Genomic DNA, 24,350 nt, shown 5'->3' with positions numbered 1-24,350 from the left:
CAAAAGGAGGTGGGCTTGTTCCCTTAGTTGGGGAGAACCAATAATCTCATCATTTTGACTGTGATGCCATAAAGACCATAAAGGACTACTGATTCCATTCCCTTCTCTATTCACTTCTTTTATTGGGCAGAAAAGAAAACAAGAAAGTAAGCATTCCCTATCCCTTCACAGTTCTTAATCATGCAAGTTATTTATGAGCGGCTACAGGATGGAGAGGAAATAGTAGTGATTTTCCTTGGGAACTAATCACTATCTTTTAAGTTTAAATTGTGGACTCTGGAAGCAAAAAGGGTCCTTTTACTTAGTTAATTGGGAAAGAAACAGATCCACAGCAGAGAAATCATCATAGATTTTCAGCTTCTCCTAAAAAAATAATAAACAAAACATTCGTAAATGAATGAACTGCTAGGGTGGTTTTTATAATTAAGGATTCCTATTCTGAGACTTAAAACCTCCTTTCTGTATTCTCTAATGCAAATCAGTATCAAACTGCAGGAACAGGGAGGGGTGTGTTCTAGGTTTAAGTCGAGTTTTGACTGAAAGCCTCTGTCCTCTGCAAAGTACTACGGAATCTCGCTGGTGTGTGGTTGCATTGAAGGTGTATTTTAGATGTATCGCCCCCCCCCCAAAAAAAAAAGCTACCTGTCGCTAATTCCGCCCATGGCACTAAATGCCAATGAAATCAGAAATAAAATACGAATAAGAGTCAGTCCTCTGCAGTGTTGCCTACTCTGTTTCATAAGAGAAACACAATCAGAGATTTCTTTGCAGGGTATTTGTGTAGTTACTTCCAGAATGTGGACTTCTATTTTCTTCAGTCTAAGCTCTGACTCAATTCTCATCTTAAAGACCTTCGTTCTTCCTTCTCATGGTGATGACACAGAGGGACTCTAGTTCAGTAAAGAAAGGCTCTCCTTAAGCTTTTTCAGTCCAATCTATCTCCTTTTTTAAAATGTTTAGCCTATTTGTTTCCCTAGCCTTTTGATCTTCCCGAAGATCTTCTTAAGTCTCCTTGCTAACTCCATTCAACTTTCCTTGTCAACCTATAGCATCAGCGCCCTCCAGGCAATCAACTGCTGAAATGTCAGTCTATCCATAGCAGCACCCTCCACCTTCTCCATATCCCCTGGTCCACAGCCATTCCCTTGATCCCTCCTTCAGACTCATATCCAATTCACCTTTCAGTCAGCAAACCCCTACTTCCCGACATGACTTTCTTTCCAATAAGGCAGTTACCTCAAATACCATCTTTTGCTGCTATCCATGGATTCTTATCTACCCTGACCTGTTTCCCCTGTCCGACCTCCCTCAATTTATAACTCTCCAGTCACCACTGCCTTCTCTTTACCCTAATAGGCAGCTGCCTAACGGATTCTTTACACATACTCCCATCAGTTTACAGGCACATCCATCTCCTTCACAAGGCGTGTGTATGGACAGAATCCTAGAGCCAGGCAGATCTATCTATTTCATCTATTCAATTGCACTCATATTCATTCACCACCACCACTACACACCACTATCCGCTAACACCACACACACACACACACATCCCTGAAAATAATCTGAACAAGACTAGCTAGTCCCCTCTGGTTATAATCTCTTTCATTCATTGCTTCCCACCTTCACACACACACACACACACACACACACACACACACACACACACCCGTCAGCCTACTCCACTTACCAGACACCCACCTACTGTATACCCCTCCCCTAAACAGACATTCACCCACTCACCATCTGTAGTTTCCCTTCTCCCCCACCTCCTCCCACCCTCTGCTCCCCCTCCTCAAGAAGTAGACCTGAACAGTGGGGAGGAAGGGACCCCAGCCAGATGCTCCAGTCCTCTGGGCTGCACTGACCTCAGCTCGCTTAGTCCGAAGAAACTACAACAAAGAAGAGAGATACCCCCCTCCCCTCCTTAGCCAAGAAACCACTGCCCCCAAGCCCAGAAACATAGAGGAAAAAGAAACAGAGCTTGGAGGCTGCAGAGGTGGTGGGGTCTGCCTGGAGGCAGGGATCCTTCGCCCCTGAGTGGGGGCCGGGGTTGGAGTAGGAACCAGGGCAGGCTTGGGGGGCTTGCATTAGAGAAGACAAGCAAAGGAAGACGTCTGCCGGAGCTTCGAAGCTTTCGGGCTCGGACGCCGCCAGTCACCATGGGATGCTGCACCGGGCGCTGCACTCTCATCTTCCTCTGTACTCTGCAGCTGGTGAGTGAGCACCGACCAACTAAGCCACCTACTCCCAGTCTCTTGCCAGGACCTCCCTCGGGCACTACCACTTTGTCTGGAGATCCGGAAGCGCCTCGACCCCTTTAGTCCATCCCTTAGTCCCTCTAGTACCTCTTAGGCTGCAGCGCCCTAGTCGCTCAACCAGCTCTCCTCTTTGCGCTGTAACTCAGGACGTTGGGAACGAGCTTGCGAGCTAGTGTGTGGATTGAGTGATTGCTCTTTCTGCGGGCTCCCCGCCCCCACCAACTCCCCCACGGGTGGCTGAGCTGCCGGGAAGCCCGGGACTCGCCGCCCGTCACCCTCCGCTACAGTCTGTGTGCCAGGGCGCAACTTGCTTCTCCACTCTCACGTCAGGCTCCCCCACCCCCTCCCCAAGGCATTTGGGAACCAGCGCTCTCGCTCTCCCGGGCGGTCACTCAGCCTCTGAGCTCCCCCAGTTGTTCTGGGGATGCTGCAAGCGGCGCTGTGGCTGGGGAAGGGCTTGCGCCCACCCCCTAGCTTAGAGCCTGAAGACCGACACCTCCTCTGTAGTGATAGGAAAGTTTAAGTGGTGTGTTACGGGCTTTTCTTTTGAAAAGTAACAGTTTTGCATAAGTTGAATGGAAGGAGGGCAAAATGGGGTGCTATTGCCCCAGATTCCCCGAGAGAGAAGAAACAACCTTTATATAACTAAATTGAAAAGGTGAGGTGATTCTTATCAGGCCTCGGTTAAAAGAGAGTTATTGAAGTCTTTCAAATCGCTGGTGGATTTTTCTGTGTGACTGTGTTAAAGAATCCTTCTCTTCCGTTTTGTTTTGGTTTAGTTCAAATTCTCCTCTTACTCAGACAGATTTACAGTTGTCCTTAAAGAGAGAACAAAGTAGGGAGGGCAAGCTGTTAGGTATGATTTGTTTGAGAAAACAAGGCTAATGGATAGTTGAAAGATCTGAAACAAAACAAAACAAAAAAACAAATGCAATTCTCTCTTAACAGCATAGTATAAATTTTTCCATCCATACATTATCTATCTATCTATCTATCTAATCTATCTCTGCTTATTTCCATATGTTCCTTTTAGCACATAGTATACTGGGATCTAGAGTTTTTGCTGTGTTTTCTTTTTTTTTTTCCTTCTTCTTTTTAGTCATTTTCTTGAGCTCAAGGTTACTGACCCTTTCTGCCAGGCATTGCACTACATACTTCTTGTGGTGATGCATGAAAGGACACCCAGCACCGTCTACTGTTTTTCTTCAGTGTTTTACCATGTGTAACACCAACCACCCCCTAACAAAAAACCAAACTCAATTGATATGAAATTACCATGAGTCGTAGTTTACTAATTTCTTTTACTAAAGTTTGCCTATTTTTCCCAACCAAAAAAATGTACTGAGCACTAACAACCCTTTGTATGGCTCATTAACAAAGGGATAAAAATACTTTAAAAAAAAGTTACTCCTCAGTCCCAGGAGTGTTTTAAAAGGTTTTCACTTTTCTACTATTTCAGAGTGTTTTCTTTTCTCTCCCTCCTCTCTCCCCACTGTTTTGGAGACATAGTCTTACTTTTTTGATGTGCTCTTAACTATGTATAAATAGTTCAAGGATGAACCTTTGCGTAAAGGGATTTGTAGTGTGGTTCATTTTTCTTAATCTTTGGCAAAGTACCTTCTGTTGCCTGACATATTTTAAATGGAACCTATTGTGTATAATTATTTCACTGTAAGAAAATGTTTCACTCAAACATGATTATTTCTATCTTAACAGAGAAAAGAATGTTAGAAAGACAAAATTTACTTTTCTCAATTGAAGGAGGGTCTTACTTGGAAGGCAAATAATGTAGTCAACTCTTGATTATAGTCTTAATGGAGAAGAGCAGTGACATGGAAAATCCATAGCAGCTCAGGGCAAGAAATTGGGTAGGAATTTACAGCTGGAAAGAGGGAACCTTAAAGATCATCAGGTCTAGTTCATTTTACAGATGAGGAAATTAAGGCAAACAGGTTTAAATAACTTGCCCAGATCCACAAAAGTAGTATCTGAGTCCAAATTTGAAAGCACATCTGCCCTGGTTGCATGCCCAGAGCTCTGTCCAGTATACCATCTAGCTGCTGGTCATATAACTAGCAAGTGATATAATCAGGTCTAGGGAAATAGAACTCGTGTATTTTGGCCATGAAGTTTTTTTAGTTTTATATTACTGTGCTTTTTTTTTCAACTGCTGACTCTGGGATATACTGTGGTTTGCTTTTTCTAATGCATCAGCTTTAGTTTCATAAATATCCTTAAAAGAGAAAGATTAATATTAGCATTAATTTGAACTCTGTGAGTACAAGTTACTGGAAGGCATGGGAAGGTTGTAGATAAGTGTTGAGTAGTGTTGAAGATAATCAAGCTCTAATTAAAAATTTGCTCAGGAAAATCTGCCTTCTGATTATTGAGCTAACTCTAATGACCCTTAGAAAGACATTAGAGGAGCAAGTTCTAAAAGTTAAAGAAAAATAAAGAAGTGTTATTACATCAAACCCTACCCAATTGATGTCAACAATACTTCGGGGCTCCAATGGATCAGACTAGGTAGTCCATGCACTTCAGATTTCAACCTACATATAATTGTCAAAAGGTTACACTTCTTTGGGTATCTTATGAGTGTGAAGATATACATACTTGGTTGACTATGAGAATGATTACTTTGAAGAGAGGAAGAAAAGGCATATTTTATAATGTCAAATTACTGTCAAATATAAGTAATCTAGAAATTTGTTTTTAAAAAATACAAAAATATAATGCTTTCTCTGACACATAGCTGATACTTAATAGATTCTTGTTAAATGATATTTTTATGCAATGAATAAAAAAATACTGCCCATATCACATATATTTTAAGTAAAAATCCACTAAGCAGATCCAGGTGTTCTGAGGTGTCTTGGTGGCAGTCTGTTGAATTTATGTTCATGTGAGTTGTCACCACAGGGGGGTTTTGAGGTCTTTGTCTAACATGGAAGAGGTCACAAGTATAAAATATGTCAGGCAGAACTTGGTGCTTAGAGATTGTTATTGCTGAGGAAGATTTATTAAACTTCCATTTTTTGAGAGGTGAACATATTCCTGAGGATGGGCAATGTTTAAGTTAAGAGGTGAAATCACAGAATACTTTTAAGAAAATCAATTTGGAATGACAAAAATGATGTATGTACACCAAATGTCGTTATACAAATAAAGAGATAATACTTTTATTTAACAAATAAAAACAAACCTCTCTAATCAGAAAGGGAAAGTGACACTTCCTCCCCTCCTCCTCAAAGAAGCTAAGTATTTTTAACTTTCTCTTTATGCTGCACATGAAACAAATTTTGAACAACCTTTCCTTTTGCATAATATTGGAATAACATGATAAGGATGTGCATAGAGAGGTATGGATGACTGTTACTACAAGAAAATTTTTTAGCCTGAGCCCTATGGAGTGTACTGCTCACCTCTCCTTGGATGTTTGCCAGCACATGAGGCAGTAAGAAAGCTTTGTGTTCCACACAGAACATTTCTTTTACTATGGAGATTTACTGATATTTTTCATTTGAAAGTATTTGTGTTTTCAATGGATCTTGTTTCTCCTCTTTTATGTGATGTAATCTGCACACCAGATAGAGTACTGCGTTTAACAGTCAGGAAGACCTAAATTTGAATCCTAAGAACTAGAGGTTACATAGTACAATAAAAGATACTGTCTCTAAAGTCAGAGGCCCTGGATTTAAATTCTACCTCTGACACAATTTGTGAAACTTTGGACAATTCTTTTAATGTCCTCAAGCTTTAGTTTCCTTAACTGTTAAATGAGGAAGTTAGTATGGCTTCCAAGGTACCTTCCAGTTCTAGATTTGTTATTTTTGTGATTACTGTGTTCTTGTAGTATGATCTTGGGGAAGTCAATTTGCTTCCATGGGTTTTAGAGGATTGGACTAGATGTTGCTTGCAGTCCCTTTTAGCTCTAAATATTTATGGGTGTTCTAGCTGGGCGACTTCCAGAAAGTCATTTCACTATTTTGAGTTTTACTTACTCTATTTATAAAATAGGGATAATAATAGTATCTATGCCATAGGGTTGTTGTGAGGATTCCATTGAGATAACATATAAAAATATGTTGTAGACTTTAAGGTGACATATATGTGCTATTTAATTTTTTTTTTTTTTTTTTACTTTTCTTATATGCAAACCCTAGGAATTATTTTAAAGACATTAAACAAATTTATGGATCTAGTAATTATATAATAAAGTTTAATACTTCCAAGCATACTTGATGTCAAAATACTTTCCTAGTCTGGTTTAATCATGTTTCCTGATATGCCAAAGTCTTGTTTTGCTTCTTTCTTGATATGTTAAATGTGAACTTTGCCTATAGAATATTGAATTCTGATGGAGTTTTGTTTGTCCCATGGTACTTACAGTCTATCTTTCATGATAGTGATTTATATGCCTATTTATTTCCTTTACTAGATGGTGAGTTCCCAGAAGTCAGGAACTATATCTTAGACATCTTTGTATCTCACTCCTTACCAGAGAGCCTTCCTTTCATATAGCTCAATAAATTTTTTTTTTATTGATTGAATAAATATTACTTTAGAAAAATATTGTAATATAAAATAAGCCTCAAGAAAAGCTTCCTTTTGTGATTGTATTAAAAAAAAGATTTGTTCTATAATGTTGATATCAATATTATCATTAAGATATATGCAAATTATAAAAGATATCACTTGATGAGTTTATAACTCTCTAAATTCTCAACCATTAAAAGTGGCAGGGGTTGTATTTTCAATATTTAATAATTATAACAATAGCAATAATCATGACACTAATATAATGCTTTAAGGTTTTTTAAATTGCTTTACAAATATTATATCACTTTATCTTCACAACAACCTGAGAGGTAGGTATTGCTGCTATCCACATTTTATACAAGAAGAAATTGAAGAAAATTGAGGTTAAAGGGCTTGTCTGTGGTCACAAAGCTAGTAAGTGTTTGAAGCTTGATTTGGATTCTGGTCTTCTTAACTTCAACAATCTATCCACTGTCCCCACAGCTAAAGGGAAAACTTTTCCATGAATGTGTTAATTAATAAACATATTTTATTAATCATGTCAGTATGTATTAAAGCAGTTATTTCAATTAATTTAACATAAAGTTAATAAATTTGAATGAAACAAAATTGAAACTTCAATTAATTAGAATCTTATGTTGTAAGTGATCTTTATAGGCAACAAGAAAATGATAGGAAATAATTTGATACTAGCTATTTTTAGGAAAAAATGCAACTTCTATAATGTTCTGGTGTCAGCAGATATTCAAATCATTTTCTAAAACCTTTAAAATCTACGATAACAATAGATATGAGGAAAATCCTTGAGAAGTGGTCTGATATAATGACCTTGGAATTGGATTCAGTAGATTTGACTTCAAGTCTTGGCTTCTCTATACTTACCATCTGTGATCATGACATAGGTAAATCCATCTCTCTTGACCTCATTTTCTTTTCCTTTGAAATGGGGACAAAAAAGCATCTGTACTATGTACTTTACTGGTTTACCATGAGAAAAATGATCAGCAGATCTTAAAGTGCCATTTAAGTACGAATAATTAATTAATAATGTGGAAAGCAATATGGAACTATTAATTGGCAAGGAAAGGTTTAATTCTGTTGATTGTATTCCTCCTTAGGATTATACCACCATACCTTAGATGGTATGGTGGATAGAGTTGGAAATCATAAGGACTCATCTTGGGTTCAAATCTGACCTTAGACATTTACTAGTTGTATGACCTTGGTAAGTCATTTAACCCTATTTATCTTAGTTCCTCATTTGTAAAATGAATTGGAGAAGAAAATGGCAAACCATTCCAATATCTTTGACAATATCATTGTGATCCTGCCATATGGTTAAAATGAGTCAGATATGACTGAACAATTTTTTACTTACGGAGAGCAACAGGTCGGGGTAATAGAGATAGAGGGTTGGTCTCAGGATTAGAATGAAGTTGTTAAATACTCATCTCTGAACACATACTAGTTGTATAAAGTACATATTTTAATTTCCTAGTGGCCCATGCAAATCTTTAAAACTATAATTATGAAATAGTTATGGATATGTATTGGTGGATGCTATCATCCACTGTGGATAGCTATCAGAAGCTATCCACACTGATAACATTCTAGTGTTGGATAAAAACCCCAAACCAGAACTAAACCATGCATATGAACATTTGTTTAGGATGGAAAAGCAAACTAATACTTTTCAGAAATATTTCATTGGTATCAGTTGAAAAAAACTGGGTCATGGATTGATATCCCCAAGTTGAGAAATAAAGCTTATTCAGTCAAGCTAAAATACTACAGGTAGAGAATAGCAGTGGTCTTGCTCAGGGTTTTGGAAGAGAGATTTGTTTGTCCTTATGGCAAAAGAAAAGCAGTTTTACTTTCATTCTCTTAATCCTTCTCTTCCTTTTCCTCCTCCTCCTCATCATCCTCTTTGTCATCAACCTAAGAGAGAGGTGCTTTTCTTATTTTCATTTTATTAATGAGGAAATAAGGACAAAGAAAATTAAATAATTTGCCTGGAGTAACAGAGCTAGTAAATTTCTAAGACTACATTTGAATCCAGGTCTTGACTCCAGGATTAGGTTTCTCTCTAGTCTGCTACTTAACTGACTCAGTGTAGACATAAAGAATGCAAAAAAAATTTGGGAATATAGCGATGAGAGGGGGAAGAAAGAAGTTCAATATGACAAAATGGCTAGATGTTAGAGTTATTATTTTCTTCTATTATTGTGTCTACTTATACTCTGAAAGGGTACATGCCTCAATTACTAGTAATCCTTTCTACCTTATTCATACTATTAAGTATATAGTTGAATAATATTCTTACTGGGGCAAGTTCTCCCAGTGCCTGAGTCTGAGAACCCTTCTGAGATGTCAGGATGTTTGAATCTAGATGAAACTGTGTGCATCCTTCTGGGTTTTAGTAATAAGGGAAGAGGTTAGCTGTGGGTCACTCATCTACAGCTGCTCTATTCATTAATGTAGCACTAAAGAAAGAGATCAGGGCAGCTATATGGCATGGTGGATAGAGCACCAGTCCTGGAGTCAGGACTTGAAATAAAATATGGCCTCCAACACTGAACACTCACTAGCTGTGTGACCTTGAGCAAGTCATTTACCTCCAATTGCCTCACAAAATCAATAAAAGAGCGTGTGGTACCTATGCTCTGTGACCACTCTGAACCAGCATCCCAGGGTAGACAAAAGAGTGGAAGTCTAAGATGCCAGCCATGTGTATCAGAGATCAGAGGAGGCGGGCAAAATATCAGATGAACAAAAAACGGAGAAGTAATAAAATATATTATTAAGATATATTATTATATTCTTACATATAAGACTATAAGAATAGGATATATGAAGCAAAGAGGAATCCAGGGAAGCCAGGTGAAGTATCCAAACCAAATTACAAACTGATTACCGTATGGGAGTGAAACATTTTTGGAGTCAGAATATCCTACACAGCTCTAACCCCTGGGCTACTCCTGTCCTAGAAGCCTGACATGTTTGGCTTATAAAACTCTTTATAACTTGACCTCTTCTTACTATTCCAGTCTTTTTATCCCCTCCTTACACCACTTGTTCCCTTCCACCATGTACTTTGCAATTCAGAAACACAGACCTCCTTATTGTTGTTTACACAATACAGAAACTCCATTTTCCAACTCCTAATGCTTTCTTTAGCTGTTCCCCATGCTTGGAACAATCTCCCTTTTCAATTTTGTTTTCTGGTTTTTCTCATTTCTTTTAAGTCTTAGCTCATAATTGTATCTTTTGCAAAAAACTTTTCCCGAGTCTCCTTAATTAATTTCCTTTTCAGTCTACTTCTACGTTATCCTAGATATATTTTGTTTGTGTGGTGTTCTTTGCATGTTGCATTCCCTGGTCAACTATAAGATCTTTAAGAACAAGGCCTGTTTTTTTGTTTTGTTTTGTTTTGTTTTTGTTTTTGGTTTTGGTTTGTTTTTACCTTTATACTCCTTAAGTCTTAGCTGTTAGCATAGCATAGTGGCCGGAACATAGTATACATCTAAAATATTTGTTGACTGGACTTGTACTATAGGTTATGAAGGAGATCAAGAGATGTTTTTAAATTTTATTCCTAATTTGAATCTATGATTTATTTAAGTACGTAAAAAACCGCCCCAAAATTCACTTACTCAGAAAACCTCATTTTTTGAGCATTTAAGTTCATTTAAATTTTTTCTATGTATTTATTTCTATTTACTTAGAAATAGAAATATTTACATTAATATAGAAATAACAAGCCTTAATAATATTGTACTCTGCATGATGTAGTGTTAGTAACTATGGCACTGTATTATGTTATTATGAAAGTTGATGTTGTTCTTGAGTCATTTGGGGGTATAATATGCTTTTGATATGTAAATGAAATGCTTGTTATTCTTAATGGAGAATTATATTTGTATAGTGAGTAGGAAAAATATTCAAGATTTGTAGACTTTGCTCCTCAAACATTCTTCTTAAATTCTTAATTCTGAAAACTTCAAAAATTAAAGGAAATAAACAACATTGCTTAAACAGAGCTTCTGAACATCTTACAATATAGGTTACAAAATGGAACTTAAGGGTTTTAAGATCACATAAAAACTAATGTCTCAAATGAGGGTATTATTAAATATTTGTTGGCAAACGTTATTTGAAAATAATCTGAAAATTTTTTGCGGGGTGGGGCATTATAAACAGTTTGCATTTGGCTGGAATGGATCAAATATGGTAAATAGGATATGACTATAATCCTGGTTGCTATTCTGAAACATGGTTAGAGGAGGCAGAAAACTTTGGTGATGATCAGTAAGGACAAGAGGGTCATATAGTTGTGGGAAAAGACTAGTATTGGGGATATTCAGAGTAAGTTTATCAAGACAGGAAAAGTTAGAAGTCTCAAATTCAGTGAATCAGAGAAGCTTTAAGTAGTCAGTCTAGGACCCACTGTAATTCCTGGTAAAGTGAAGTTGCAGTGGCAGTTTCCGAGAGTATATGGAGACCCAGACCCCAAGGCCTGCTTATTTCAATTTGCTCTCAACTATGCTATTACCTCCTATTGGATTATCACCTTGTTGAGAAGAGGAACTGTCCTATTTTTCATTTTTGTATCCCGACTGCTTTTATAGGAAACTTCCAGGTGGGGAAACTCCCTCTACAAATGTAGATCAGCAACTTTTCTTCAAATTATAGGTTAAATAGTTTGTCATGGATTTAATTTCTATCCCTATCCTCAGTTCTTAGCATAGTGTCAGATACAAACTAAGCAAATAAGTGTTGTTTTTTTTCATTTTTTTGCTTTTATCACATATATTTCCTATGAAGCCAGAGAATCATCCTCATCTCTCATGAAGAACTTTGAATTCTTATACTTTGGACCTAATATAATGATTGATGTATAACAGATCCTTTAAAAAAGTATTTGGCAATTAATTGATGGCATAAAAGAGAAATAAATCCTAACTGGAGCTTTCATGGTGATGCTGAAATTATGGTTTTTTGATTTGGTTGATGAGTCACTTGTTTGTTTTTTCATAAAATTGTTCAGTCTTTGGGGCCTTTTCTCTAGACAAGGGAGATTCAGTAGAGTAGCCGGAATAGTAGAAAATAAGCTTTTTGAGTGGCTCACTTATACTTGTATTAGCAATATTTAGACATTATCTAGTATATAGTCTGTGTTTATTTAAAAAAATTTTAATTAAAGCTTTTTATTTTCAAAACATATGCATGATAATTTTTCAACATTGACTCTTGCAAAATCTTGTGTTCCAAATTTTCCCTTCCTTTCCCCCAATTTCTTCTAGATGGTAAATAATCCAGTATATGTGAAATAGGGTAAAATATATGTTAAATCCAATACAATACAATAACATATGTTAAATCCATATACATATTTATACAATTATCTTGTTGCACAAGAAAAAATCAGATCAAAAAGGAAAAAAATGAGAAAGAAAACAAAATGCAAACAAACAACAAAAAAGAGTGAAATTGCTATGTTATGGCTCACACTCAGTTCCCACAGTCTTCTCTCTCTCTGGATGCAAATGCCTCCCTTCATCACAAGATCATTGGAAATGGCCTCAATTATTTCATTGTTAGAAAAAGTCACATCCATCAGAATTGATCATCGTATAATATTGTTGTTACTGTATATAATGCTCATTTAGCATCAGTTCCTGTAAGTCTCTCCAGGCCTTTCTGAAATCATCCTTTTGATTGTTTCTTATAGAACAATAACATTTCATAACATTCATATACCATAACTTATTTAGCCATTCTCCAACTGATGGGCATCCATTCAGTTTCCTGTTTCTTGCTACTACAAAAAGGGCTGCCATAAACATTTTTGTACATGTGGTCCCTTTCCTTGCTCTAAGATCTTTTTGGGATACAGGTCCAATAGAAAAGCTGCTGGATCAAAGGGTATGCAGAATTTGATAATTTTTTGAACATAGTTCCAAATTTCTCTCCAGAATGGCTGGAATTTAGTCTGTTTAATGTTTAATGAATTGTTTGTTACTTGATTGTTTGAATGTTAAATAATGTAATGTTCCTTCAAGTTATGATTATACTGTTTTAGTCAAGGGTATCTTATGGGGGAAATGGAATAAACATTTATTAGTTAAATTAATTATTAAATTTAAGAATAAACACTTTTTGCTTATTATGTGCCAGGCATTATACTACATACTTCACAGATATCTGATATTATCTCATTTGATTCTCACAACAACCTTGCGAGTAGGTACTATCAGTATCTCCATTATATAGTAAAAGAAACTATGGCACATGCCTAGGGTCACACAGATAGCCAACGTCTGAAATTGGGTTTGAATTCAGATCTTATCCCATACCCACTGTGTGCACCACCTAACTGACTATGGAACTTGCGATGCTCAGCAAAGATTTCATCCATCTGGATTTCCACCTGAGTGACTTTGAAGTCAATTGGTGAAGTAGAAAAATTGATTAGTCCATCATAATAGTATTATTGTAGGTTTTTAATTTTATGAATAATATTCTGAGTTTCTGCTACTAACTGTGTGACTACAGTGAGACACAATCTCTTATGGTCTCAGTTTCTTCATTTGTAAAACAGACAAAACTGAACACTTTTTTTCCCATATGCTTTTTTTTTATATGTTCTTATATGTGGATTTTTTGTCTGCCAAAAGAATATAAGTTGGATGAATTTGGTTGTCCCAGTGTAGCATTCAATAGGTACATAATAAACGATGGTTGATTACATAATCAACTTGTAATTCTAAAAGGTCTCTATAAATGTTGGCTAGTTATGATTTTTTCTTTGCCAATGGAATACCTATCTTGTTAAACTTTGGGTTCCGAGTATGGTTGAAACAAGTGAACCTTGTTGTAATGGAGAGTAATCATGATAGTAACAATTTTAGAAATTGTGCCATAGGGTCATAGATTTGGATCATTTTATGAATGAAGGAACAGGCCCAGAATGGATAGGTAACTTGCCCCAAATCCCACAGTTAGGGATCTATCTGCATAAGTGGATCTGAACACAAGTCACTTGACTTCAAATGAAGCATTTAGAAGAGGGGAAAGCATTATTTCACTTGAGGGTACAGAAATAGGAACAATAAGTAGAAGTGAAAAAGGGAATAGGAATTTCGATTCGATATAAAAAATTATAATAGTGCTTATTCAGAAATAGAATTGGCTGCTCTAAGGGGGAATAGAATGACTACACATGTCTTGGATGCTTTAAAGTATATTCCTACATTAGAAGGCAGGTTGTTCTAGATGACTTTGGAGTTCTTTCCAACTCTAAGTATCCATGGATTTAAAGAGAGGAAAGTATTTATATATATATATATATATATATATATATATATATATATTTCAATAGTATTTCATTTTTCCAATTACATGAAAAGAGTTTTCAACTTTCACTTTTGTAAGATATTGGGAACTAGCATTCATTAAACACTTATTATGTTCCTGGAACTCTCCTAAGTAATTTAATAATAATAATAGCTAATTTTTTACAAAGTACTTTATTTCAGGAACCGTGCTAATTACTTTACAATTATTATTTAATTTGATCCTCACACCAATTCTCGGAGATAGGTGTTATTACTATCTTCATTTTACATATGAGGAAACTGAAGTGGGTGGAGGCAAAGTGACTTGCTTAGGGACACACAGCCAGTAAATGTCTGAAGATGGATTTAAATTCTGGTCTTCCTCATTCCAGGCACAATACTTTTATCCACTGTTGCTTTTAGCTAAAAAATATACTAACAAATAAAAATATATTATGTGTAATGTGCCTTTAAAAGCACTTTAGAACCATTAGCTATTATTATTTGAAATAATAACAATAATTTATGCCTTCTGTTCAATCCTTTCATCTATATTCAAGCTTTTATTAAGTGCTTACTAATTTCCAGTCACTAGACTAAGCACTAGGGATAAAAAGAAATGCAAAAACACATGCCCTGCTTTGAGGAAGCTGACATTGTAATAGGAGAGACAACATACAAAAAATTATGTATGTACAAAATGTGTTCAGTGTAAATGGAAGGTAATTTCAGAAGGAAGGCAATGAGGTGGAAAGAATGAAGGAGGCGGGGATAGCAAGGAACAATTTATAGAGAAGGTAGCTTCAGATTCGATCTGAATCTTGAAGGAATCCAAGAAAGCCAGTGGGTAGAAGTGAAAAGAGAAAACATTCTGGAAATGGGGTTCAGCCAATTCAAAGGCAAAGAGTAGGGTGCTAAATGTCATTTGGGAAGAATAGGTTGGCTAGTGTCATTGAATCATAGAGTATGTGGATGGGAATAAAACAAAATGTCAGAAGACTAGGAACATCGGAAGAGAACAGGTTGAAGAGCTTTAAATGACAAAGTATTTTATATTTGATCCCGAGGGTAATAGGAAACTGTTGGATTTTATTGAGGGAGTAACATACTTAAATCTATAGTTTAAGAAAATCACTTTAGCTTCTGAGGGAGCATCTAGCTGATAGTGATAGAAAGGAAGACAGGACAATTTGGGAAGCTAGGAAAGATCAAGAGTTCTCTATTGTGGTTTAAAAAATATCAGACCTGGAGTCAGAGAACCTGTGAATAAGAGCTTTGCTACTGCCTATGATACTTTAAACAAGTCATATCATATCTGTACCTTAATTTCCATATCTATAAAGTAGATTAGAGTAAATCATCCCCCAATTTTTTAAATCTCTAAATCCCATGATTTCTAACTTCTGCTTGGGCTGTAGCATGTGTATATTCCATTAGCTCTCTAAAACTATTTTTGTTATTTTCTTCTCTACATTAGCTCCCTTTTCAATACTCTCAGGTCTTATAAATGGGATCTTTTGTCAAACAGATCGGAAACTTTGGAGTCACCTTGACTCATCTTTCTCTTTCTCCAATATCTAGTAAAGCTATCACTTTCTGTTCACTTTTCCCTTGCAATGTCTCTTGCACTTATCTCTCTGTTTTTTTAAATGCACTCACATTGTTTCATATTTAGGTAACTGCCAGTCTTGCAGCTATGAGCTACTGCTTACTAGGAATGTACCTCCTATTTGAATTCCTTGAGTAAAAGTTCTTCCTTCTCTTTCTCTTCTTTTTCCTCCTTGAATGCATCCTGAATTGTTTATTGAATTTTTAAAAATACTGCTTTGATCAGTTCAATTAAACAAATGTTTATGTATAAGACACTATAAATAAAAATACAAAATCAAACTCTTCTCAGCCCATAAGGAGCTCACATTCCCATGGAGACATTTTTACTCAGATTAGTAGAGTACAAAGAAAACTAAAAAAGGAAAAACAGTAACAATTGGGGAATCAGGAAAGGCTTCACAGAGAAAGTGGTACCTCAATGGAAGGAAGGCAAAGATTATAGAAAGCAAAGATGAAGGAGTTCATGTTATGAATTAGAATAGTTTGTGGAAAAACATTAAAGTATGTGATGAATTGTTTGACCAAGGGAATAACTGGTCAATTTGATTACATATGAGGAATTATCAATCAATCAGCAAATACTTTTGAAGTACTATGCCCTGGGAATACAAGGACACAAACTGAAGAGTCCTTGCTCTCAATAATGTTATATTATAATATATCAGGGAGACAATATATGGATATACACATAGGAAGAGCATAAATGTGAAAAAATGGTTGTTTATGAAAAGGAAGCACTAGAAGTTGGAGGGGGCCTCAGAAAACTTTTCTTGTGGGATAGAGGTTTCTAATGTTTTGTGTTTCATGGACCACTTGTCAGTCTGAATGAACTCTTCTCAGAGTAATGTTTTAAAAAAAAGGTTTACAAGGAGTCAATTATATTGAAATAAAGTTGTCATATTTTTATGAAGTTTATATGACACCGATTTCAAGCCTCTTAAATAGAAGGCGGTGCTTGGGGTGAAAAAGTCAGGTATTCTATGAGTTGAGGAGAGGTGTGAGTGTACTACAGGTAGAGTATGACAAGAGGAAAGATTAGAGAGGGGATGACATTTAGGATGCATACCAAGACAGACATTATAGTTGGACTGTAGAATGCAAGAAGGAAACCAATAAATAATGCAGCTTAAAAGATAGGTTGGAGCCTGGGGGCTTTTAAAATCAGACAAAGGTATTTATATTTTAGCCTTAAGGCAATAAGAGCTGCTAAAGGTTGAATAGGGAAGTGATATGTTTAATATTAGAAAGGTAAAGAAAAATAGAATTGTATATTAAAAGTTGGAAAGGACACAAAACATCATCTAGCCTAAAGTCTCATTTTACAGAAGAAGAATCTGAGGACTATGTGTCAGTGACAAGTAGATGGCACAGTGGTTAGGAGTACTGGACTTGGAGTCAGAAAGACTTGAATTCACATTTTCCTTCACACACTTATATTTAGCCAGCTACCCTATTTGTAAAGTATTTAGATTTTTTTTGGACTAGGTAAAAGAGGAGATTCTATATCTCAATTGTGACTTAGCCTTAATCACTGAATGGCTGAAGCCAGAGTCAGTTGAGATCTGTTGAAGCTTTTAGCTTAAAAAAGTCCGGTTCTCCCATTTTATACAGGGCCATCTCCAGTCATCTTGATCTGCATCTGGCCACTGGACCCAGATGACTCTGGAAGAGTAAGTGAGACAGGTGACCTTGTACAGCCTTCCGTCACTTAAATCCAATTCACTTGTATGTCATAGAATTACCTGATGTCAAGGTCCTCTTTGAGAATGAAGGATAAGCAATGATAATAAAATGGATACTAATGGTACCTAGGTTGTTGAGAAACTTGAATGAAATAAAATTAATGTGAATTCCTTTGCAAACCTTACAATACTATAAAAATGCAAGCTAGGCAATACTTGTACCCAGCTCTTCTGATTCCCAAACTAGTCATATGTAGGGTTCTTTTTTGGGGGTAGGATAGGTTGTTTTGCAACAGTTGCTATTCATTTATTCATTATACATGCACTCAAATGTATTTGCGTTAGTTTTTTAAAAGGCAACTAAAGCTCTTTGGTCTTTGTTTTGGCTCTCATTGCCTACAAGTGAAATTTTTGTTTTGGCCAGGCACTCTACCCTCCTGGATTTTTTTTTAACTTGGTGAAAAAGACTTTTCTTGCCTCATTTCTTGGCTACCCTTAATCATTGATTGGATAATATCTCAGTCAAATGAAATCTATAAAGACCTTAGATTTAAAAGGCAAGGTTTCCCACTGCATCTAAGGCCATGTCCAGTTATTCTGATTTCTATCTGGCCACTGGACTGAGATGGCTCTGGAGGAGAAAGTGAGATTGGTGACTTTGCATAGCTGTCCCTCACTTAAATCCAATTCCCTTGCATGTCATGATATCATCTCTCTGAAGTTATGGTCATCTTTGAGAACAAAGCACACCAAAAACATTTACATTATGAACTTAAACATCAAAAATTTATTTAAAAAATGCAAACAAACAGAAAAGGAGGATTGTAAACAAAACCAGAATTTCTGTTATACTTATCTTGTTTTTTGGTAAAGAATATATTACATTTTATACAATAATGCCAATACTGCTCTGCTTGTTTGTGTCTTCCGAATTTTTTTCTTTCATGTGTGTTTTATAAAAGTTTCATTGATACTCTTTTATTCATTTTTGTCATCACTATATTGTCCACTCACTGTCCCCATCTCCCTCTTTACCAAATAAAAACATTCATTCAAGAAAAACAAGAAAATATATGTTTGTTCTTCTTTTGTCCATCACCTCTTTATTAAAAGCTGGGAGATATGATTCATCATTAGTCTTTTGGAGCAATGATTATTTATTGCATTGATCAAAGTAATTGTTTTTTTCACAAATACTTTCCTTTATATTATTTAGTCATTGTATGTAGATCTTCATGCATTGAGAAAGAAATATGGTCATTAGACCAAAAGATAGCATTTCAAAATTAATTAACAATCAACACGCCAACTAAATGGTAATAAAAAGAAATTAGATACCATACAATGTTTTAATTGAAATTTTCATCTCTCATTTTGTTCTGGTTGTGGTTACTTAAAATTTTTGTCAGTTCATACTGTTCTATTCAAATTTTCCTCCCTATCAATATTTTAGGGGAAAATAATATTTTATTACATTCATATATCATGATATGTTTAGCCATTCTCAATTGGTGAGTATGTCCTTATTTACAATTATTTATTATTACAAAAGTATAGCTATAAATATTTTTTGCACAAGTGGATACTTTCTTTTAATATATAGACACTCAAAAGAGACACAAACTTGGTCATGGGTATTCTGGCCCTCTTCCCTTCTTTTAAAGGATAATCCAATTTACTTTCCAGAATGATTAGACCAATTCAAAACTTCAACTAGTCTATTTGTCTTTTTACAAAAATCACATTCTCTTATTATTAAAACAAAGTAAAATATTATATAAAAATATTTATTCTGAAGTGTCCAGAAGGGGTTGAATTTTCTGAAAAGTGGAACATTTGAAATAATGTATATCATGTTGTAGAAATGTACAAGAAGAATGCAAATTGTAAGATGCTACAAATTTCACCTATTCTATGTCAATTTGTTGACATAATTATATTGTTGACATAATCATTTGAAATGTTCAATTTCTGTTTTGTAAGGGAAATTAATTAAAATTTTCATTAGATTTGAGGTGAAGTTCATATCTCAGATGGGAAGGCATAAAAAGAAACAATACAGATGTTTCTATACTTTTACAATATAATTCTGACTTCATTTTACCATTTAACTGTGATTTAATTTCTTTTATAAAATTGTTAAAGTAATTTGTGTAAATTTTAGCAGCTAGATGGTAAGAAAAAAGGATCTTTTTTCATATTATGAATGAAGAGGCTGATGAATATTTTGGTAATGTTAAGAGATTAATTATTCTTTTGATGTTCTAAAGATTTATGTTTATAATCCCCATTAACACTAATTAGTGTAATATATGTAAATCTTCATGCATTGGGAAAAAATGTGGCCATCAGATTAAAAGATAACATTTCAAAATTGATTAGCAATCAACATGTCAATTAAATGGTATAGAAAACAAATGACACATAGTGCACAATGTCTTAATTTGAATTTTCATCTTCCATATTTTGCACAATATAGTAAAATGAAATTATAGCTAGTTGCTAATTACCCTTATGAAACATTTTGATCTTAGGCCAGTGCTGTTGAATGCATATGTTACAGTGGATATAATAATAAATGTTTAGCTAATGGCACTGAGGCTTGCTAGATTTGATAAATTAAAGAAAGTAAAATCCTTGAACTGATAAATTGCTGCACCATTTGATGTTGGCGAAAGAATCACCAGTTCATTGATTTGGAGATGAAGCATCTGTCCATGGGTAAAGGAAGATGAAGGGGAAGGGGTATGAAAGGCCATGGTTAATGGTACTGACAAATGCATTGATTGCAGGATTTGGATGGACTGTTGTTCACAGGAGCAGGTGCAAGGATAAGAATGGTCACGCTGGTTCAGTGTCAGGGAGTTTTTCTGTATTTGGAGCCAGCTTTAAAAAAGTAGTCTTCTTGATTGATTTCCTACCTGAATCAAATGTTTGAAACTTGCTCATATAACTGAATGTATGTCTTCTCTTTTCACATCTCCTTTTAATGTTCAAATCATTATGAATGTTTTCTTATAGACACATAAAACTTTGATTATGAGGCAATGGTACAGAATTGAACTATCACATTTTTAATTTGGGGAGAAATGTGAATAAAGTGGCTAAACTGGATGATGATTGATAGAATTTCTGATGACATCATTTGCTAATTATCTTTAGGAACTAGAGAGATGCTTTTTTAGCAAGATCTAAATGTAATAAAACAATTTGGAGTGCTAGAAGGTTGAATTTATAAAGATTTTGAGGGTGAAATTAGGAAATTACCCATCACCTAGAGGATGGATAATGTGATACTTCTCTATTTTGAACAAAGGATTTATTTAATATATGAGGAAATATTAATTTTCTCTTATAAGATTATTTTAATAATTTGTAGTTTTAAAAATTCTTAATGATAGAGTATTCAAATAATTAAACAACCCCCACCTTCAGAGAGGACTGTGGCTAACCCATCTAATAATAATGATAACAAACCTTTATATAGCTTTTGAAGGCAGGGTTGCTTTTCTTTTTGGTTGTATTTGTATCTCTAGTGCTTAGCACAATGCCAGGAACATAGTGCTTAATAAAGGTTTTACTCTTTTCCTGACTTTATGTTTATCTCATTTGAGTCTTAAAAATCCTATTGGTATAGAATATCATTTGCTCTTTTTTTAATATATGAGAAAGAAGGCTGAGAGTCAGTCAGTGCCTTTCCCAGAGTCACACATTTTAGCAGTGCCAGATGAGGATTTGAAGCCAAATATTCTTGATTCTATCTATCCAATATGCCAGTTAGCTGCCTCATCTAAGCAAATGACTGTCTTATTTGATTCTTATATATTTCTGGGAAGATTTTATAATACCTTGCAATAATAGTCTGCTTTTAACTTTTTATGTCACCTGCTATCAGAAGGTTCTTCCTTATTCATCTTTTATCTTTCACTGGAATAGAGATAAGCAATTGTGTTATCGTCGTATTAGTCAGGCTAGTTTTCTTTTCCAAGGAAGTTGCTATAATAATATACATAATATATATAATAAAATAATAATAGCCCAAAATTATTTAATGCTTCAAAGTTTATAAAATGGTTTCTTTATAAAACTCCATCAGGAAGAAAGTATATTTTATTTCAACTTTCATACTTAATTTTGTTTTCTTTCTTTTTAATCAGTTTGGTAAAAGATTTATTGCTTTTCTTAATGATTTCAAAGAAATAGCTTATACTTTTGTTTAATCAGTTCCATAGTCTTTTATCTTCCAATTCATTTATTTCTCCAATTTTCAATACTTCATTTTTTGTCCTTATTTTAACTAGGTGATAAATTCCTGCTATCTCCATTTTACAATATGTAAGATATTGCCCTGTGTCATATGCCTAATAAGAAGGAAGGCTGGGATTCTGGTTACCAGATTGAAATTATTTGTTTTATTCAGTGCCTTTCAGGATTCTGGGGTAGGGGTGGGAGTGAGGCAGTGTATGGAAGCTAATTTATCAATATCACTCTTGCTTTGCTATCCACTTCAGAGTATGGAAAGATTATTAGCTCATATTTCATTAATCTATTAATATGTCTGAGAACCATGTTCATTTAAAAGAAGAAAAAATATAAGAAAACACTAAACCGATCTCTCTCCTTACCCTACTATCAAACTTCCTGCCAAAACACTGGTATTCTATCAAGTTAGTGATTCTAGGTTTTCTTTGTAATTTTGATTTGAAAGTATGCTCATACTTTAGTTAAAATCCACAGAAATAAAATATAGGCATGTTCTTGTAGAAGTGTAGTTAAAAGTAGTAAAATTGTTATTTTTCAAGATAAGTGAAATGTCATTTCTACAGAGAACAAAATATTGTTTTTTTTTTAAATTGATTGCTGATATGGGAGTAAATAGTTTAAAATTGTTAGTGGTTCATAAATTTCATCTTTGGATCATTGGTTTGAATCTAGTCCACTCAAATATGGTATAAAGTCATTACTATATGATTAGTGTTGATCACTTCCCACCAGTGAATTAGGGAATCATACTCTTAATGTCCAGATCAGATGATCTTCATGATTGGACCTAATTAACTCTTCTACATAGATGTCAAGTAATCAGTGATTATAAAGATTAAACTATCTCTTTATACTGATTCTTCTGGGCCTTAGAGTGGTTATTTAAAAACATCTTGTAATTTATCATTTATGGAATATTTTAATTATTCTTTCTGGAGAAAAGAGTCTAAAGACTTTCTATATGTTACTTATTTTTATGTATTGAGTTGTATTACTGTTTGATCAGAGAATGTGCTTTAGAAGATAAAATTCATGTTGTGTAGTTTAGAGAAAAAAAGGTGACTGGCTCTCTAAGCCACAGAGCCAAAGAATGAACATATTTCATTCAATTTTAGTCATTAAAATGTACAAGGTTTTAATTCAAGATCAACCTTCACTACTGGCACAATGTTGTATGTTTTAATAGAATTGTCCACATAATCCTAGAAGGATATTATATGTTCTTTTGAAAGAAGATGTAAAAGTTTCATTTTTAAAACATCCTTTCTGGAGTAGGACAAATACAGTTTTGACATTTTAAAGAAGCAGAAGTATGAATGAATAGTCTTCTGGGGCTAGAAATATCTTAGGTACCATTGAATTGAATAAATACTCTAAAGGCAGTTGTCTACTCTGCGTATGTATAGGTCCAATCTCAGTACAAAGTTTTAACTATTGTAAACCTTTCCAGTTCTGCTATTTCATACATTAAAACTGAATATTTTATTGTATATTCAAAGTGACAATATCGTATGTTTTTGACAAAGATTTTTTTCCTGTTCATTATGTGATTTTGGTATCCTTTTAGTGGTATTTGAGAGGATTTGGCAGAGCTGAACTTTATTTTTAGAATCCCCCAGGAGGTACCCCAAATAGTCTTGGAAAAAAGTGAAGTGTCAATCTTCAGCAGGCAGAATGTTCCATGACATTTTTTGTCATGTTCTATTTTTGTAAACAGATTAAACTACATCTGACTAAAAATTTCCCATTTTCTAGATATGGACTAACAATTTTGCAGGCTACCACATTCACAAAAATCACTTTATCTCTTAGAATTTATGTCATAAATGACTTTTAACATCTGAGAAAGAGCCTTTCCTGGTCCTTGAAGTCCATGACTGTCAAAGGTGTAAATGGAGCAGTTCTACCATTAATTTGCTTCACAAGTGCAAGCCCAATTAGATGGGCACTGTCAAACAAAACTAATGTAAACAAGATTAGAAGGGAAGCAACAAACTGGGAAAATATCTTCACAGTTAAAGGTTCTGATAAAGGCCTCATTTCCAAAATATATAGAGAGCTGACTCTAATTTATAAAAAAACAAGCCATTCTCCAATTAATAAATGGTCAAAGGATATGAACAGACAATTTTCAGATGATGAAATTGAAATCATTACCACGCATATGAAAGAGTGTTCCAAATCATTATTAATCAGAGAAATGCTAATTAAGACAACTCTGAGATACCACTACACACCTGTCAGATTGGCTAAGATGACAGGAAAAAATAATGATGAGTGTTGGAGGGGATGTGGGAAAACTGGGACACTGATACATTGTTGGTGGAGCTGTGAACGAATCCAACCATTCTGGAGAGCAATCTGGAATTATTCCCCAAAAGTTATCAAACTGTGCATACCCTTTGATCCAGCAGTGTTTCTACTGGGCTTATACCCCAAGGATATACTAAAGAAGGGAAAGGGACCAGTATGTGCCAAAATGTTTGTGGCAGCCCTGTTTGTAGTGGCTAGAAGCTGGAAACTGAGTGGATGCCCATCAATTGGAGAATGGTTGGGTAAATTGTGGTATATGAATGTTATGGAATATTATTGTTCTGTAAGAAATGACCAGCAAGATGAATACAGAGAAGCTTGGAGAGAATTACATGAACTGA

At 34.8% G+C, this 24,350-nt stretch overlaps 1 protein-coding gene across 1 annotated transcript in view; it reads left to right on the top strand.

The window, feature by feature from the left end:
- Positions 1–1,676: 1,676 nt before the first annotated feature.
- Positions 1,677–24,350, top strand: part of NKAIN3 (sodium/potassium transporting ATPase interacting 3) — a 433,118-nt gene continuing 410,444 nt past the window's right edge. Inside the window, exon 1 of the mRNA XM_031946357.1 lies at positions 1,677–2,216. Coding sequence (XP_031802217.1) covers positions 2,163–2,216 — 54 coding nt within the window. The 5' untranslated portion in view covers positions 1,677–2,162. The remainder of the gene's footprint in view (positions 2,217–24,350) is intronic.

Source organism: Sarcophilus harrisii, chromosome 1, assembly GCF_902635505.1.
Source record: "Sarcophilus harrisii chromosome 1, mSarHar1.11, whole genome shotgun sequence".
NCBI classification, from domain to species: domain Eukaryota; kingdom Metazoa; phylum Chordata; class Mammalia; order Dasyuromorphia; family Dasyuridae; genus Sarcophilus; species Sarcophilus harrisii.
Note: the sequence above shows the minus strand (reverse complement) of the source record. Positions and strands in the feature narration are given on the sequence as shown.